The sequence below is a fragment of the Mytilus californianus genome, unplaced genomic scaffold, assembly GCF_021869535.1.
Source record: "Mytilus californianus isolate M0D057914Y unplaced genomic scaffold, xbMytCali1.0.p SCAF_5, whole genome shotgun sequence".
NCBI lineage: Eukaryota > Metazoa > Mollusca > Bivalvia > Mytilida > Mytilidae > Mytilus > Mytilus californianus.
In genome coordinates, this window is record NW_026262701.1 from 37,446,845 (window position 1) to 37,467,306 (window position 20,462).

The window sequence follows — 20,462 nt, forward strand, 5'->3', positions numbered from 1 at the left end:
CCTAATACATTTGAATGTTCCGCAGGGTATAACTTCCGGTTTCTCAACAAATTGTAAACATTGGCCATGTGGAACTTGACATAAGAGTTCCACGCTTGTCATCTGCGTTATTTGTCCATATTTTTTACCATGTCGTCTAGAGCATTGCGCAAACTTCATGGTAAACAAGAATTAGAAGTTCCGTCTGTTGATGATGAGTTAGACGAGGAAGAATGTACCGAGAAAACCCAGACTGCTGTTGTAAACCCTTTTGCACTGGTAAAGCAAAACATAAACATTAAACATATGGAAAATGTCACAAATCAACCGACAGAAAACACTCCGGGGATCGTACACTCTAACAAGTTTTAAATGCAGATTTATCTTTACAGAATTCAAATAAATTTATTTTTCATCTCTTTGGGGCAGGCGGTATCGGGTCCGTTCGCGCCCAATACACGTTCGCACCCTACACGTTCGCACCCCACACGTTCGCCCCCTAGGTCCGTTCGCGCCCTACACGTTCGCACCCTTTTTTTTTTAATTCATAAACCTGATAAATTTTTAGATGTTTTGTAGATGTTTATAACAAAATATTTTTATTTTCATAAGTAAAAATTCGGGAATTTTTAAATGAAATATTGTTTTAATTATTAAATGTTAATTATGTATGATTACTTCTTATTGGTATTTATACACAGCCTAATTTGGTGTTATTGTTGAGTGTTTAAAAATCATGATTGTTGTCATGGTTGTTTTAACTTGCTTTGATGTAAATACTGCATGTATTTAGCTTGGTATGAGTAAAACTTTGAAGATTTTAAATAAAAAACATGAAGATAATTGTTTTTAACAGCTTGGCTCCTTTGATCTCATGTGTGTCAGAATCTCACTTTATTCATAAACAATGAAAAAACATATTTATAGCAATACACTATCCAAAACGTGATTACGAATTATTCAACACATAAAAAAAACGTTGTCAGAACCCTATGGCAATTCCTTTTGAAACAATAAAAAAGAAATATTTATAGCATAAGCAATACACTAACCAAAACATGATTTAGATTTTATCAACACCTAAAAAAACGTTGTCAGAATCTCACTTTATTTAGAAACAATGAAATTTTTTTTTATATATATATATAGAGCTGCTCAGCAATACACTTACCTTAACATGATTAAAAATTATTCAACACAACACAAAAATAAAATACTGGTCGTCAGTATCTCACTTTATTTAAAAACAATGAAAAAAAAAATGTTTATAGCAATACATTTACCATGACAAAAAAAAAACCTTGTCAGAATCTCACTTTATTTAGAAACAATGAAAAAATATATATTTATAGCAATACTCTTACCAAAACTCGTTTACAAATTATTAAACACAAAACAAATAAAAATTGGGCGCGAACGTGTAGGGTGCGAACGGACTTTGGGTGCGAACGTGTAGGGTGCGAAAGTGAAAGGGGGCGAACGTGCATGGGGGCGAACGTGATTGGGCGCGAACGGACCCGGATTCGGGGCAGGCCTAGTCTAAGGTGGGTCTCATTGGGGTCTAAGCATGACGCGGTATTGGTCGATTTTTTTAAGCGTGATGTATGAAAGTCAAATTATTTTATGTGAAATTTGGAAACGAAGTCCAGCGGGACACGGGAAATTACATGAATTACAAGCGCTATTATGGCAACGATAAGCGGGATACAGCTAGGATTCTGACAAAACAATAAGTGGGATCCGGGATCAGACCCCCCCCGCCAATGAGACTCCCTTTAAGTAGTTGATCGTAATTATGACGTCTTGAAAGGCTATTTTAATTTTTTTGCTGTGACCACTTCCAACGACCAAATCATTACCATGTCTTGTATAGTACAAAAACAGAAGAAAAAGAAATTACATTGAAATTTTTATTTTGTATATAATTCACTGTAAATAGAAATTAGATCCCACGAACGCACAGCATAGTAAAATCAGTTATCATCAGTATGTTGATGGAGTGCTGAATTATAAAGAAGAGATGTCTTGAAAGCCTATTTTAATTTTTTTGCTATGATGCTTTCCTATGATGTCAAAATGCTGAAGCCAGAGAATTTGTGAGAGAAATTTTCGGTAGAACTTGGAGACCCACTTTTGCCATGAAATCTTAATTGACGGCTAGAAATTTTTGCATATATACTAATTCTTACCTTTAGTGTGCCTGTTGGTGCAAAATATTTCCAGAAATATCCAAAAGTAATGATAGAATAAGTTACGATTTCCTTTAAGATGTGCAATGACCTACTTCGTTTTTACAATGGTTTCCCTGATTTATCAATATCCTTCACTTTTGGAGAGTATAAAATACCAAACTCTATTTAATTTGATAGATTACTGGATAATATAAATCGAACATTACGATAAAAAATAAAAAGTTAAACTTTATAAACTAAAGTGTGGAGATTTTTATACGACCGCAAAAAAATTTTTGTGGTCGTATATTGGTATGACGTTGGCGTCGTCGTCGTCGTCCGGCGTCGTCGTCCGAATACACATTAGTTTTCGCACTCTAACTTTAGTTTAAGTGAATGGATCTCAATGAAATTTTACCATAAGGTTCAATATCACAAAAGGAAGGTGGGGATAGATTTTGGGGGTTATGGTACTAACAGTTAAGGAATTAGGGGCCAAAAAGGGGCCAAAAATAAGCATTTTTGTAACTTCCAGACATAACTTGTGTGTAAGTATATGGATCTCTCTGACATTGTACCACAAGGTTCCATATCACAAAGGGAATGCTGGGATTAATTTTGGGGGTAATTGCCTCCAAATTTTAGGAATTAGGGGCCAAAAAGGGGCAAAAAACAAGCATTTTTCTAGTTTCATGACAATAACTTGTGTGTAAGTGTATGGATCTCTCTGACATTGTATCACAAGGTTCCATATCACAAAGGGAATACTGGGATTGATTTTTGGGGGTAATTTCCTCCAAATTTTGGGAATTAGGGGCCAAAAAGGGGCAAAAAACAAGCATTTTTCTAGTTTCAGGACAATAACTTGTTTGTAAGTGTATGGATCTTTATGAAATTGTACTGCAAGGTTCCATATCACAAAGGGAAAGCTGGGTTGGAGTTTGGGGGTAATTGCCCTAAGAGTTTAGGAATTAGGGGCCAAAAAGGGACAAAAAAAACAAGCATTTTTCTAGTTTCCAGACAATAACTTGTGTTCAAGTGAATGGATCTCTCTAAAATTGTACTGCAAGGTACCATACCACAAAGGGAAAGCTGGGATTGAGCTTGGGGGCGATGAATCATAAGGGGGTTAAAAAAATTTGGGGTGGGATTTTTTTTTCCTTTTTTTTCTTTAAAATTTTCCATTTTAAATTGGTTATTTCTGATTTATATATAAAACAAGGTTGGCAAAAAAGTGGTCAATACTAGTATTGACCAGGCCGGCGGTAAATACCGGTATTTACCGGGAAATACTGGCAAATACTGGTCAATACTGGTCAATTGAAATTTTGATAAGATATTACTATTAAATACAGTCCCTACCTGGTCAACTACAGGGTAAATGGACAAATATATTCACAGGACAGAAAGTCACTTATTTACTACATTGTAAAGGACAAAAACTCACAATTAATTAGTTTACAAGTGTTTGAATATGTAAGGGAAAATCCTTGAAATGAATTCATTGTAATGTTTATGAGATTGATAATGAACATGGTTAAATGAAGATTTATTAAATATTAATCCTACAAAGGATATTTCTTGGTACCATGAAGCCAGTCAAGAAAAAGACTATGACAGCTTGTTTTCTTAACAGTAATTTCAGCAAATGTAATAAAACAATGTCTTAAAAATTAGTCTTTTCTTAATTAAAGAAATAGTTCTTTCAAAATTGCATTGTGACTTTCAGTCCTGTGATATTTAGCCCTACATTCAATAACTGTTAGTCATGAAAATATGAAAGTTTTCAAGTCAAAATTAGACTTTTTTAATGTTATCTTTTCTTATATAAATTGAAATTATACATGAACACATCATGGACAATGATTATTAGAATAAAATTAAAGAAAAAGAAAAACAGCAGCCAAAGTATAGATCCTTCAAAAATTTCCAGTTTCTGTATTTACAGGATTTAGTTTTAGAAGATATTTATCATGCAGTTGAATAGTCAGGAATAAAATAATTGTTTTAAACAGTCTTCAAAAATAACTTTTATGACTTTTTTCCTGTTATGTCAACATTTATTAGGGGACAGTTGTAATATTGAATAAACTTTTGACACCTGCTTGCCATTTAATAGGTAATGCCCTGATAATCTAGTCACCTGTAATTCTATTTACCTGTTAAAATCAAACCTTTTCAAGAAAAAAATATATATATTTTATACATGTTGAAATAACTGATATAGCAATTTTATATTCATACCTAAACTATGTTATATCATTACCCATAAGAACTAAATAAGTCATTATTCATGCTAATAATTGATAAAACATACCAATATCAATCCTTTTTATAAACTTAATCATGCCATATGAATAAAGTTAAAATAATTTCCCCTATCAACTAAGATTTAACTAACATTGATAGTAAAATCTGTCAAAAGAACCATGAAAATTTCAATTGTCCAGTATTTGCCAGTATTGACCACTTGAGGAGTATTGACCAGGGTGGTAAATACCACTGGTAAATACCGGGGGTGGTATTTACCGCCCAACCTTGATATAAAAGCAAATAATAATGATATGGTTTGAATAGCATACATGTGAACCTCCCGACAGGAGTACAATAATCCTGTTTTCAGGAGTCTCCTCCCGACCTCCGGTTGAAGAGGAAAATTATAATCCCGTGTATGAAATTTTTCATGAATGAAAAATTTCTGCCCAACATATCATCTCAGGCATCTGGTGTAACTCACATTACCTGAAGTTATATTTTACCTGTAAATCAATTAACATGCATAATTATATGGCTTCACTTGTCAGCTTGGGTGTCAAACATACTGGTAATCAATGATTTTTTACCTCAGGCTAACTGCCGTTGTGTAACAAAAACTGTGTATTTATTGGGTTACTTCCCTTGATTTATCCTGTTTTAAGTTACTTTCCTTTTAATAATGAAAATTTTTAATAGAATATAAATAATATATAAATTGAACAAATAATCATAAAAGGATGGTAAATAAATGATTTTAAATGTCTTAGGACAAATAAAAAAATAATAATTTGAAAATTATTTGAGGATTCTATACTTCCTTTCAAGGCTTAAATTGAAATTTATATAATAACTATGACCCTTGTTTTACAGTTAGAATGATTTTCTGAGTATGCAAACAAAAGCTATTTGCAGATAGTTAAACAAATGTTCTGGTTGCAATAAATGTTTTATAGAATATGAAGTAAAAAATTTAAAGAACATACTGAAAAAAAAAGATGTTAGATTGAACATGTAAAATATAAAGATGGAGAAACTTTATAAGTACAAGGGTACTATAAACATAATAAATTGGATGGAAAGTTGAAGAAAACACACTTTAAAAGACCATTTTTACAGCACACGGTTACATTTACGACAAAATTTATGTCGATTAAAAACCTCCTGATCTGAGTCCTAATCTCCTGACCAAAATTTCCCAATCTCCTGATCTGAGTTTCACAGTCCATCACATGTATGAATAGGTAAATTAAAAAATTATAAGTTCTTAGACCACTTTCATTCTGTGTCAGAAACCTATGCTGTGTCAAATATTTAATTACAATCCAAATTCAGTGCTGTATCAAGCTTGAATGTTGTGTCCATACTTGCCCCAACTGTTCAGGGTTTGACCTCTGCGGTCGTATCAAGCTGCGCCCCAGCGGAGCATTTTATTTTATGCTAAGTTTAGCAGGATGAAATACATCATTAATGTTAATTTTAAGATACATTATACAAATAAAATGTGTTATAATGAAGTCTTTGTTCTGCATAATTGTTTTTATTATGAAATAACATAATTTTTTGAAAAGAAAACTAGTCAGCTTGGAATGAGTAAAAACAGTGCAAGAAATTGTAATACAAAAAAAGCTTATTCGCTTTCACGCCTCAGGTCCTATAGAAATGCATATAATAAGACCAGTACATAAAAAGGGATAACAAGAATTACCCAAAAACTACTGCACAATAACCGACCAAATTAACCACCAAATTCTCCCCTACAAAATTGACAAACAAACATTGATAAACATGAATGAACAACACCTGGTATGAATAGCCTGACTTGGTATAGGCACAAAATGTGGTGGGATAAACCAGATTAATATGCTCACAACCACACACCCCTCCCCCAGCTACAACTGCTGCTTATGAAAACAAAGAACTTATTACAAACAACTCTCCTAATACCTTTATTGAAATGTCAACATAAAATTATTGAAATATGTAGTATTGGTAAAAGGCAAGTAAGCTTTTAAAATGTCAGACAAAAGAAAAAAACTTTTTTATTGACTAGAAAAAAAATATTCAACAGAATTGTATAATTTTATGTAAAAAAAATTAAAACAATGAAATACAATAATAACACAGGGCTATCTTGTTTATCATGTTTATTTACAGCTTGGAGATGATGAGGAAGAAGAAGACATTGAAGAAACAAATGATATAGAAAATGTTGTTCCTAAAGACATTCAGCAACAAGGTGCTAGAAAAAAAAAGAAGAAAAAGAAAAAGAAGAACAAAGAAAAAATAGAAGAGAAAGTTAAAAATGGTGAAAACATGGATGACATTGATGCATCACTACAGGAAGTTGAAAGAATTCTGGGAGAAAGCAAAAGTACACACATACAAGACACTGAGCAGTCAACTGTAACATCAAGCATGAAAGCCTTATTGACTGTAGAACACAAGTATTAGTTATTATTTTATCTTGAATACACAAAAAATTGAAGTGATGTTCAAACCAATTGGCAAATGTTCAATGCATGAATTCAGCTCCCACAGGAAAAGTTAATGCTTTAATATTTCGAAGAAAATAACACACGTGAAAATTTCCATGTTTTAAATGATTTAAAGTAATGAATATAGGTATATGTGTTATAAGTCAATGAGACAGCATCCCAACAAGACAAGAAATCAAAAGACATCCAGAGATCAACATAAGGTCTTTAACAATAGACGAGCGTCTTGTTACTATATGTGAAGCTCTCTACATTGCATAGTGAGTAGAAAATTGGTAGAGATTATCATAGACTGCCATCAAAATCATTTACGCTAATTAAAGGACATATAACATTGTAGTACATGTATGATACAAGAAAACACTGACAAAGTTCCATATTTAGTAAAGGAACATGATTATTTGGTTGGGTGAAACCAGTTTTATTTCATCCATTGCAAATGTAGTACTTGCTCCAGACCTACATGACCAAAGGTCTCAGGAAAAAAAATGAAAAACAAAATGCAAATGCCAAAGCCAAAAAGATTTGATATAGAACACAAAAAATCTAAGCATATCATTGTAGATTAGTATTCAATGTTAATTAATGTTCAGGTATTTTTATCTTGAATACTTGTTGACTGCTCAAGTATTTTTGGATCAGAAATGATGTTAAATCAAAGAACACACTATATTTAGACTTTTTTGGCAATAAAACCCCTTAGTATTAAAATATAATCATAAAAACTGTTTTTAGTAATTGTTAGCTCTTAGTGTTGATTATATATGTTGAAATGTGACTGCCAGAGCAAGTTTGCATCATTTACCAGCTGTTAGATTCAATTTGGTAGAAATTTATCATGAAAAGTGTACATGAATGGGAGACAACTCACATTTTATGACTCTTTAATAGATTTACAGTATATTACATGATGATACTAAAATTCTTAAAATTTGTGTTTTCATTTACAGGAATTTGAACCCAGATAATGAAATGAAAAGAATTTTTGGTTCAAGAGTTGTACAAGCTGAAATGAGGTACATTTTGTCTATTTACATCTACATGTGAATGATTTTACACTCTTCGAGATTCAGCAATAATTATTAGAAATCACATTAAGGATTATGTGAGACATGAAAACTTGTTCATTTTGCTATTGTTTAATTATTTTTTTATTATTTTAAAATTTGCATGCACACTTCAATTTTTTTACTTAACTTGAAATTTTGGTGATAATCAATTGGTTCTATTCTAAAGCATTGGTGGAAAATAATTAAGAAAAATTAAATTGTATAACAGGAAATATCACAGTTTAAAATTACAATGAAATTTCAAATGACTTGCCAAAAAAAATAAAACTATATCAACTCTCTGAAATAACATGTACAAGTCTTATTGCCTCCTGTAAATTCATCGCCTATTTCAAAGTACCAATGTAAATGATGGTGTGTAAACAAAATCCCTTTTGGAAAATTATTAACATTTGAAAATACATTATTTACAACGGTAGTACTTGTATTTTGTAGTAGACGACAACCAAGAAATGCTCGAGCTAGAAAGAGGGCAACTTGGATGTCAACTCCAAAAGATACTTGGCCGCCAATTGGTAAAATAGGTAAGCAAGTAACAATAATAAAGATTGTTTCTTTAAGGGTTTCAGCTGTCAGATCAACTATGATTAGGGCTACCCCCATGTGTTTAATTCTGGAATAGCCCTTAGTAGATCTTAAAATATTTTGTTTTTCCACATTGAATATTTCATGATGGTCAGTTCTCAAATTGGTGCTGGTAACACTTGAATATAATACATTCAACTCATGAATATTCATGAAGAATAAGAGAGATAACATGTTAAATTCATAAAGGAAACATTTTACACATTGTGACTTGGATGGAGAGTTGACTCATTGGCACTCATACCACATCTTCTTATTTCTATAAAAGCTAAAGTATGTTTGAAATTAAATATTTTCAGTTATTTTGTATTAAAGAAAAAAGAGAAATGTAATATTCTTCACTAAACAACAAATCAAGAAAAACATGTGCAATGGTTTAATTATTCACAATTATGTGTGTATTTAATCATAAAAAATACATTACTTTATATTTCTAGGATTATCAATGACCTTAAAAGAAACAAGAAATGGTGTTCAGTATTATATATTTGAACACAGTAAAGACTACCAAAAAATTCAGTTCCAGTTTTATGAGGCTGTTGAATCTCTAAACCCACAGAATATTGCAGTATGTATAGAAAAGATGATGCATTCATTATACTGTAAAACTATTAGTAATTAGTCATTATCACCTTTGTAATCTTTTTTATTTTGAAGGGTGATTATATGTTTTCTAAAGTTTATATCATAAAGATAATTATACTAAAATTTATTTGTCAAAATAGTAACAAACTATTTTAAAATACATGTAGTAAACGTGTCAGTCACTATAAAGCAGCTACAAGTGAATCAATAAGAAATTTTCAAATCAGACCACCAATTCACCCTCTCCAATTTAGAACATATGTAAAGTAGCCCTTCCCTGACAAAAAAATAGTGCTTTTGATGTCATTGTTTATTTAAACGAATGAACAAATTTGCAGAAACTGGTGGTGAAAGAGAAATATATTTAGACCATTTTGAGCCAAAATTTACTTGTACATGAGTTTGCATTAAATATTGAGGATTAATGCGCTGCTTAATATACTAATTTAAGATTTCCAGAAAACCAGGGGTTATTATACGACAGCAAAAAATTTTGCAGTCATATATTGGTATCACGTCGTCATCGTCCGAAGACATTTGGTTTCCGGACAATAACTTTAGTATTAGTAAATAGAAATCTATGAAATTTAAACACAAGGTTTATAACCAGAAACGGAAGGTTGAGATTGATTTTGGGGGTTATGGTCCCAACAGTTTATGAATTAGGGGCCCAAATAAGCATTTTTATACAACTGCAAAATTTTCCTATATTGGTATGACGTTGGCGTCGTCATTGTTGTCGTCCGAAGACACATTGGTTTTAGCACTCTAACTTTAGTTTAAGTGAATGGATCTCTATGAAATTTGACCATAAGGTTCAATACCATATAAGAAAGGTTGGGATTGATTTTGGGGTTATTGTACCAACAGTTAAGGAATTAGGGGCCAAAAATAAGCATTTTTGTAACTTCCAGACATAACTTGTGTGTTAGTGTATGTATCTCTCTGACATCGTACCACAAGGTTCCATATCATAAAGGGAATGCTGGGATTGATTTTGGGGATAATTGCCTCAAAATTTTAGGAATTAGGGGCAATAAAGAGGGGAAAAAACAAGCATTTTTCTAGTTTCATGACAATAACTTGTGTGTAAGTGTATGGATCTTTTTGAAATTCTACTATAAGGTTCCATATCACAAAGGAAAAGCTGGAATTGAGTTTGGGGGTAATTGCCCAAAACATTTAGGAATAAGGGGCCAAAAATAAACATTTTTATACGCCCGTTTAAGAGACGAATTATGGTATACCGTTGTCCGTCTGTCCGTCCGTCCGTCTGTCCGTCCGTCCGTCTGTCCGTCCGTCCGTCCGTCTGTCCGTCCGTCGTCAACATGTCGGACATTAACTCAAAAATGCTTTAACCAATTTGCATAAAACTTTGGTGAATTGTTTATATCTATTGACGTGAGCTCCCTTTCGTTTTTTATAAATTTTAGATTTTACGTTTCCGAGTTATGGGGTTTTATTCATTAAAAAAAGGGGGATTTTCCAGTTTTCGGACAATAACTCAGGAATGCTTTCACCAACTTGCAAGAAATTGTGGTGAATTGTTTATATCTATTGACATGAATTCCCTTTCGATTTTTATATATTATAGATTTTACGTTTTCGAGTTACAGGGTTTTTTCATAAAAAAAGGGGGATTTTCCAGTTTTCGGACAAAAAATCAAAAATGCTTTCAGCAGTTCTTATGAAACTTTGGTGAATTGTTTATATCTATTGATGTAAGCTCCATTTAGAATTTTATAAATTTTACATTTAAAATTTCTGAGTTATGGGGTTTTATTCATTAAAAAAGGGGGGATTTTCCAGTTTTCGGACAATAACTCAAAAATGCTGTCAGCAATTCTCATGAAACTTTGGTGAATTGTTTATATCTATTGATGTAAGCTCCCTTTACATTTTCATAAATTTCTAATATGACATTGAGAATTAATTGAACTTTATTTGTTTATAGTCTGACAACAAATTTACTAAGTATTGCGCAACAGCACAGTGTATTGCACAACAGCAAGAAATCTTTAATTGAATATAAATTCAATTCATATAACCAATTTCAAGTTCTTTAACTATATTTATTCAGAAACCTATAATATGTCAAATATTTAATTACAATCCAAATTCAGACCTGTATCAAGCTTGAATATTGTGTCCACTTGACCCAACTGTTCAGGGTTGGACCTCTGCGGGCGTATCCAGCTGCGCTCAGCGAAGCAGTTTATTCTAGTTTCCAGACAATAACTTGTGTTCAAGTGTATGGATCTCTCTGAAATTGTACTGCAAGGTACCATACCACAAAGGGAAGGCTGGGATTGATTTTGGGGGTAATTGCCTCAAAATTTTAGGAATTAAGGGCCAAAAAGGGGCAAAAAACAAGCATTTTTCTAGTTACAGGACAATAACTTGTGGGTAAGTGTATGGAACTTTATGAAATTGTACTACAAGGTTCCATGTCACAAAGGGAAAGCTGGGTTTGAGTTTAGGGATAATTGCCCTAAACGTTTAGGAATTTTGGGCCAAAAAGGGGCCAAAAAACAAGCATTTTTTTCTAGTTTCCAGACAATAACTTGTGTTCAAGGCTGGGATTGAGTTTGTGGGTGATGAATCATAAGGGGGTAAAAAATGGGGGGGGGGGTGGGGGGTTTCCTTTTTTTCCTTTTTTTTACTTTAAAATTTTCCATTTTAAATTGGTTATTTCTGATTTATATAAAAGCAAATAATAAAGATATGGTTTGAATAGGTAAATTAAAAAAAAATAAGTTCTTAGACCACAATCATTATGTGTCAGAAACCTATGCTGTGTCAAATATTTAATCACAATCCAAATTCAGTGCTGTATCAAGCTTGAATGTTGTGTCCATACTTGCCCCAACTGTTCAGGGTTCGACCTCTGCGGTCGTATCAAGCTGCGCCCAGTGGAGCATTTTATTCTAGTTTCCAGACAATAACTTGTGGAACGGTGTATGGATCTCTCTGAAATTATACCACAAGTTTCCATACCACAAAGGGATGGTTAGGATTGGCTTTGGGGTGTTATGGCTCATACCGTTTAGAAAGTAGGGGCAAAAAAGTGCGAAAAAACAAGGGTGTCCTGGTTAATGGACAATTACTTAAGTACAATGTTGTGTTTGAATTACCTCCCTTACACTGCTTTTAAATTATGTATAAAGACATGTTGGATTGTCTTGAGGTGATTAGCTGTCAATTTATTTTTAGAAGTTACTATTTTAATAATTTTAAAAATGCTGATTAAGGTGTATTAATTTTAGCCATGATTATGTATGTCATTTTCTGTTTTAAGACTTTTATGATGTATTTAAATGGGTTATTATGGTTGCAAACTCCATTGGAAATTTGAATTGAGATTATGACCATATCTTGAGAGAAAGAATTTTTTTTTGGAAAAGGGGGGAAGGTTAAAAAAAAATTGGGGCGGGGGTGTGTGTGTCAATACGCAACAGCATAGTGTATTGCTCAAAAGCAAAAAAAAAGGGGGAGTAAATTTTAAAAAAAATTTTGGTGGGGGGAGGGGGGGTCAATTCGCAACAGCAAAGTGTATTGCACAAAAGAAAAAAATTGAATATAAATTCAAATCATATAACCAATTCTAAGTTCTTTGACAGTGTCAGAAGCCTATTATGTGTCAAATATTTAATTACAATCCAAATCAGACCTGTATCAAGCACAAATATTGTGTCCATTTTTGCCCCAACTGTTCAGGGTTGGACCTCTGCAGTCGTATCCAGCTGCGTTAGGCGAAGCAATTTATTACAAAAATGTCATAGATATTCATAAATCATTAATTATTTTGTAGAATATTATACAAATACAAGGTTACCATATAGATGCCTTAATAGCTTTGAGTGATGTGTTTCGTATGAATGAAGATATGCAGATGTCAGCTGAATTAATAGGTAACAGATTAATTCAAATCATAGACTAAACTTATAAGATGCCTTTTTATCTCCAAACAACACACTAGGTGGATGTAGGTGTACTTATTTATACCCCTTTTTATCTCCAAACAAGACACTAGGTGGATGTAGGTATACTTATTTAGACACCTTTTTGTCTTAAGCTCCTCAAGTATTCATGTATTTTGATATACAATGTAAGGCAGTTTGTTGAGATATTTTAATATGCATATAAGGTTATTTAAGTAATCTAAAATGTTTAAAGTAAGTTTTGTGCAGATGAGTGGATATTTTTTTTGCAAAATTAACATATTTATTCTAACAATGTACATAATGTGCAGAATTTTAATTGTCAGCATTTTTAAGTTTTCTCGAAATGAAAAACATGACAGTCATTTTTTATTGACAGCAATTGTTTCGATTCTGCCATTTTGTTACGTCATGAGTTTTTCTTTCAACATTCTTTGAAAAAATATTGTGTTTGACAGCGTATTTACGCCTGATACGAATTTATGGAATGTATTAAGTGTTTATTATACTATTTACAGATCAGCTGAGTCAAGAAATTCATTATAGTGTTATTTTTATACGACCGCAAAAAATTTTTTGTGGTCGTATATTGGTATGACGTTGGCGTCGTCGTCGTCGTCCGGCGTCGTCGTCCGAAGACGCATTAGTTTTCGCACTCTAACTTTAGTTTAAGTGAATGGATCTCTATGAAATTTTACCATAAGGTTCAATACCACAAAAGGAAGGTGGGGATTGATTTTGGGGGTTATGGTACCAACAGTTAAGGAATAAGGGGGCCAAAAAGGGGCCAAAAATAAGCATTTTCTAGTTTCCAGACAATAACTGTGGAACGGTGTATGGATCTCTCTGAAATTATACTACAAGTTTCCATACCACAAAGGGATGGTTAGGATTTGCTTTGGGGGGTTATGGCTCAAACCGTTTAAGAATAAGGGGCAAAAAAGGGGGGAAAAACAAGGTTGTCCTGGTTAATGGACAAATACTTTAGTACAAAACATAATTTAAAGCAGTGTAAGGGAGATAAATCAAATACATCATTGAAATTATCTCCCTTACACTGCTTTTAAATTATGTATAAAGTAATGGTTAAAGAACAATTAAGATAATTTAAAACAGTGTAAGGGAGGTAATCCAAATACAACGTTTTGGTTACTTCCCTTACACTGCTTTTAAATTATGTTTAAAGAAATGCATATTTATAAAGGAAGACCAGTAAAAATATCTGCAAATGTTGCATCTTTTTTTTTTACAACAAAATCCATATGAAAGATTTGACACTATATTTTAAATTCTATTATAAAATAGATTAAGTTAGCACTATGGTAAATTTAAATGGGTAATTATGGTTGCAAACTCCATTGGAAATTTGAATTGAGATTATGACCATATCTTGAGGAAAAGAATTTTTTGGGGGAAAAAAGGGGGGGGGGGGGGGTTTAAAGAAATTGTGGGGGTCAATTTTTTCTCATTTCAGATTTCAGAAATTAAAAAGAATTATTCTTCAAATATTATTTTTTTTTCAAATTTCAAATATTGAAAAATTTCAAGAAGTAATCTTTAATTGGACAGTATGGCGCATTAGATTTGTAAAATCTTTGACCACATTTATTTATTTGTTATGCCGAATCTAACCGTGTATTTAGATTTTTAATTTTGGGTCCAGTTTTCAAATTGGTCTACATTAAGGTCCAAAGGGTCCAAAATTAAACTTTGTTTGGTTTTAACAAAAATTGAATATATGGGGTTCTTTGATATGCTGAATCTAAACATGTATTTAGAGTTTTGATTTTTGGCCCAGTTTTCAAGTTGGTCCAAATTTGGGTCCAAAATTAAACTTTGTTTGATTTCAACAAAAATTGAATATATGGGGTTCTTTGATATGCTGAATCTAACCATGTATTTAGATTTTTTATTTGTGGACCCCGCTATCAAATTGGTTCATATTGAGGTCAAAAGGGTCCAAAATTAAACTTTGTTTGATTTCAACAAAAATTGAAAATATGGGGTTCTTTGATATGCTGAATCTAACCATGTATTTAGATTTTTGATTTTTGGGCCCTGTTATCAACTTTGTCCACATTGAGGTCAAAATAGTCCAAAATTAAACTTAGTTTGATTTTAACAAAAATTGAATTCTTGGGGTTCTTTGATATGTAGAATCTTAACATGTGTTTAGATTTTTGATAATGGGCCCAGTTTTCAAGTTGGTCCAAGTTGGGGTCCAAAATTAAACTTTGTTTGATTTCAACATAAATTGAATATATGGAGTTCTTTGATATGCTGAATCTAAACATGTATTTAGATTTTAGATTTTTGGCCCAGTTTTCAAGTTGGTCCAAATTGGGGTCCAAAATTAAACTTTGTTTGATTTCAACAAAAATTGAATATATGGGGTTCTTTGATATGCTGAATCTTACCATGTATTTAGATTTTTTATTTGTGGGCCTGCTATCAAATTGGTTCATATTGAGGTCAAAAGGGTCCAAAATTAAACTTTGTTTGATTTCATCAAAAAATGAAAAATTGGGGTTCTTTGATATGCCAAATCTAACCGTGTTTTTAGATTTTTAATTTAGGGTCCCATTTTTAAATTGGTCTACATTAAGGTCCAAAGGGTCCAAAATTAAACTTAGTTTGATTTTAACAAAAATTGAATTCTTGGGGTACTTTGATATGCTGAATCTAAACATCTGTTTAGATTTTTGATTATGGGACCAGTTTTCAAGTTTGTCCAAGTTGGGGTCCAAAATTAAACTTTGTTTGATTTCAACAAAACTTGAATATATGGGGTTCTTTGATATGCTGAATCTAACCATGTATTTTGATTTTGGACATTGGACCATAATAGGTTAATTAAAAAAATTGAAGTTCTTAGACCACATTCTTTCTGTGTCAGAAACCTATGCTGTGTCAAATATTTAATCACAATCCAAATTCAGAACTGTATCAAGCTTGAATGTTGTGTCCATACTTGCCCCAACTGTTCAGGGTTCGACCTCTGTGGTCGTATCAAGCTGCGCCCAGCGAAGCATTTTATTTCTGTTTGCATTGTGACCGTCTAAAAATAGAAACTTATGTATCCTTATGGATACATACGGCATCTACACCTGTGTGCCAAAAGGATAATTTCTGCATTCGCAGGAGGGTGCCAAAAGGATACATTCAGTTTGAAAGGATTAAAACACTACCATTTGAATACTGTTATTTTAGAAATTAATAAATAAGGGATAAAAGAAATTGCTAATAATATTGCACAATGCAACATACCACATCAACCACGAACACCTTTCAAAAAAAAGACATATATAAAGAAAGAATAACACAAAGTACAACACATGGTCCAGATAGCCTGACTTGATACAGGCACAAAATGTTGATTTAAACCAGTTTTACATATGCACAAACCTCCCCTTTACCTCATGCAGATGATATGTCATCAAACTTGAGCTCCAAACTCATATACAATTGTCCTGGTGGTTTCATGGTATCGTGCTGGCCTCAAGTGGGGATGTTTGTGAGTTCAATCCCTAGACAGTCTAAACCAATCACTTGCAAATTGGTATTTACTGCTTCTCCAATAAGTACATGGCATTTAGGAGTAAGACCAAAAACTGATCAGATCAAGAATCAGAATAATGTGAGCTGTGTCGGATAGAAATTGACCTTATGCAAGTGCATGTATACATGTAAAATTAAAATTGAGAATGGAAATGGGGAATGTGTCAAAGAGACAACAACCCGACCATAGACCAGACAACAGCCAAAGGCCACCAATGGGTACATGGATAAGACTATGATTGATTTTGGAACATTCAAATATGAAATAAAGGATAAATTTTGGTCTGTTTTGTAGGGTTCTTATAACAACTCAATTTTCAAACAGTTACAGACTTCACATAGAGAATTTGTTTAACCCGAAATATGTTAACAGATGTGTTCATATTCATTTGCATAAGGTCTTTTCTATCCGACGCAGTTCATGTGTCAGTGATTGTGTGTCTTTCTGCAGAATGTTACCTTGTGAATTAGCATGATAAAAGTCCAGCTCAGCTTGTCAGTCAAATATGAAGCAGGTTTCATTTTCATATCACAGCAACATGATTTTGTTCTGGTCTACATGTAATATTTGTCACCGTTAAAAATCTGTTCTTCCATCAGTCATATTAAATGTCAAAATCAATAGATAGTTGATGCAATATAAAGTTAAAGCATTGTAAGTCCCCTATCGGCAATCAGTTTTCCACACTTTTTTTCTTTGTGCTTGAAGATATGTTGATTTGATATTTGGTATATATAGTTTTATCAAGACCAGTTACAGATCAAGTTTGAATTTTGTTCTGGTCTGATGATTTTGTGCATAGTAATGGTCCTTGGACTCAGAAAATTCACAGAAGAAATCAGTTTTCCACACTTTTTTTCATCATGCTTGAAGATATTGATTTGATCTTTTATTTTATATTGTTTAACCATGACAATAAAATTGAGAATGGAAATGGGGAATATGTCAAAGAGACAACAACCTGACCAAAGAGCAGAAAACAGCAGTTATAGATCAAGATCGAAATTTGTTCCATTCAGATGTTTTTTGGCAGAGTTATGGTCCTTGGATTCAGAAAATATATACAAGTTATCAGTTTTCCACACTTTTTTGTCATTTTGTTCCAGTACAATGAGTATTTAACCAGTAGGGGAATATATATTGCCATTGTATACTCAGAATGCTTGTTTATTTATACTTTTGGTAAAATAAAATTTTGATTGTGTGCACAAAATATCACATTGAGGAAGAATATATTTCTGATCAACCTTAAAGATTTAATTTTATATATTTTGTTTTACAGAGAGAGCTTTACATTCATTTGAAACCTCCTTCCATCCACTGTTTAGTTTAACAACAGGAAACTGTAGATTAGAATTTAAAATAGCAGAAAATAGGTAAAGAGATGGTTATCTCATTAACAGCTTTATATATTGATGATTTTAATACATGATCATATTTTGCTTATAAGGAACATGTTGTGAAGGATATGGATAATCTGTGTTAAAGTACATTATAATAATTTAGGATTTTGAAGCTTTACCTGCACAGAGCAATATAGGTTGTGGTTGTCTGCCACAAAGTTGCATGCCTCTGGCAGATGTTTCGTCTGCCACCAATTCTCTCTTTCCCAACTTCATGGCAGATGAAACATAGACATGCCTTTATTAGCATTGACACATCTCTTCATTCTTTCAATAATTATTAAGCCCTACCCCCCTCAGTCATTGTACATTAAATTTTGCATAGTTTACATGTTGTTTGTGGTTAGGTCACCTTTTTTACCTTTTCTAAAATCTCTTTGTTATTTCTACACATACTAAGAAGAGTATTAGTTGTGAACTTTAATAGACTTTTTATACGACTGCAAAAAAATTTAGCGGTCGTATATTGGTATCACATCATCGGTGTTAGCGTTGTCCGAAGACATTTGGTGTCCGGACAATAACTTTAGTTTAAGTGTATGGATCTCTATGAAATTTAACCAAAAGGTTCAATACCACAAAAGGAAGGGTTTTTTTTTGGGGGGGACACTTTTTTTCCCTCAAAATTTAAGAAATTGTTAATTTTCCAAAGAAAAAAATTGGGGGTCACAATTTATTTTGCTAATTCTTTGTATATAGGCTGAAAACAGATTTACTTAGTATTGCGCAACAGCACAGTGTATTGCACAACAGCAAGAAATCTTCAATTGAATATAAATTCAAATCATACAACCAATTTCAAGTTCTTTGACTACATTTATTCCGTGTCAAAAACATATAATGTGTCAAATATTTAATTACAATCCAAATTCAGACTTGTATCAAGCTTGAATATTGTGTCCATTTTTGCCCCAACTGTTCAGGGTTGGACCTCTGCGGTCATATCCAGCTGCGCTAGGCGAAGCAGTTTATTTAGTGATGAGTTACCTCTTAAATTTCTGTTTTGTTATGTTTCTCTTAAGAAATAGTCTTAATTTTGGGGTAATTACAACCAATGTATGTTGAAATGAAAAAGGACCAGAAAGGCCTAAATTTTGGCACTATTGGATGTGATTAACATTTATAAAAGAAAGAATGTTCTAGGATGTTTTTATGCCCCCACCATAGCGGTGGGGGCAATAAGTTTTACCCTTGTCCGTCTGTATGTACGTACGTACGTCCCAAAATTGGTTTCCATTCTCTAACTTGAGTTTGCCTCAACCAAATGTTATGAAACTTATACACAATGCTTAAATCCACAAAACACAGATCAAGATTGAAACTTGGTGGCGTCACTTTAACTGTTCTAGAGTTATGCCCCTTTATAAATGGAAAAATTGCTAAATTTTTAGTTTCCGTTCTCTAACTTAAGTTTGCCTCAATAAAATGTTATGAAACTTATACACAATGCTTACTACCACAAAACACAGATCAAGTTTGAATTTTGGTGGCATCACTTTAACCATTCTAGAGTTATGCCCCTTTATAAATGGAAAAATTGCAAAATTTTTATTTTCTTCTAAATATCAATAATTTTAAAATTGGAGTTATCTTCCTTTGTCCATGATTATAGTTGAATCAACTAAAATCAATGCTTAATTCAATGCAATGTTTAATTTTGACTTCCACTGATAAAACACAGATCAAGTTGAATTTGGGTAGTGTCACTTTAACCATTATTGAGTTATGCCCCTTTATAAATCGAAAGATTGCAAAATTTTTAGTTTCCATTCTGTAACTTAAGTTTGCCCCAACCAAACATTATGAAACCTATGCACAATATTCATTACCACAAAACTAAGATCAAATACAAATTTTTTGTTTCCGTTTTCTAACTTTAGTTTGCCTCAACCAAATGTTATGAAACTTATACACAATGCTTATTACTACATAATACAGATTAAGTACGAAATTTGGGTAGCGTACCATTCTTGAGTTATGTCCCTTTATAAACATAAAAATTGCTAAATTTTTCGTTTCTGTTCTCTAACTTTAGTTTGTCTCAACCAAATGTCATAAAACTTATACACAACTAAGATCAAGTACAAAGGACAAGGAACGATAAGCCCCCGTTTTGGCCCCCCTATTTTCTTATTTTTCAAATTTTGTTTTGGAAAGCTACTTATCATGTTAAAATATTCCCCGAGGTTTGAAATTTGTTTGGATGAACTTCGAAACCCTTAAATTCAAGGTATTAAAAGGTTTGCATTCTGTAATTCTAATCTTTTGATCTTCACTCAGTGAATTTTAGCCGTCACGGTTCACCGTTCCAGGTGTGAACATCATTTCGTATGAATGATAAACGGGAGTGATAGTTTGAGACAGAAAATAAAAAAAGAAATATAATTATTTTGAGGGAGTAATATGGTGGCACAATAA

At 32.4% G+C, this 20,462-nt stretch overlaps 1 protein-coding gene across 1 annotated transcript in view; it reads left to right on the forward strand.

Annotated features, from left to right (window-relative positions):
- Nucleotides 1-33: 33 nt before the first annotated feature.
- The window catches only part of LOC127701832 (transcription factor 25-like), a 47,431-nt gene continuing 27,002 nt past the window's right edge, over nt 34-20,462 (forward strand). Inside the window, exons 1-7 of the mRNA XM_052205800.1 lie at nt 34-258; nt 6,561-6,850; nt 7,852-7,917; nt 8,407-8,495; nt 8,994-9,124; nt 12,953-13,052; nt 17,924-18,017. Coding sequence (XP_052061760.1) covers nt 130-258; nt 6,561-6,850; nt 7,852-7,917; nt 8,407-8,495; nt 8,994-9,124; nt 12,953-13,052; nt 17,924-18,017 — 899 coding nt within the window. The 5' untranslated portion in view covers nt 34-129. The remainder of the gene's footprint in view (nt 259-6,560; nt 6,851-7,851; nt 7,918-8,406; nt 8,496-8,993; nt 9,125-12,952; nt 13,053-17,923; nt 18,018-20,462) is intronic.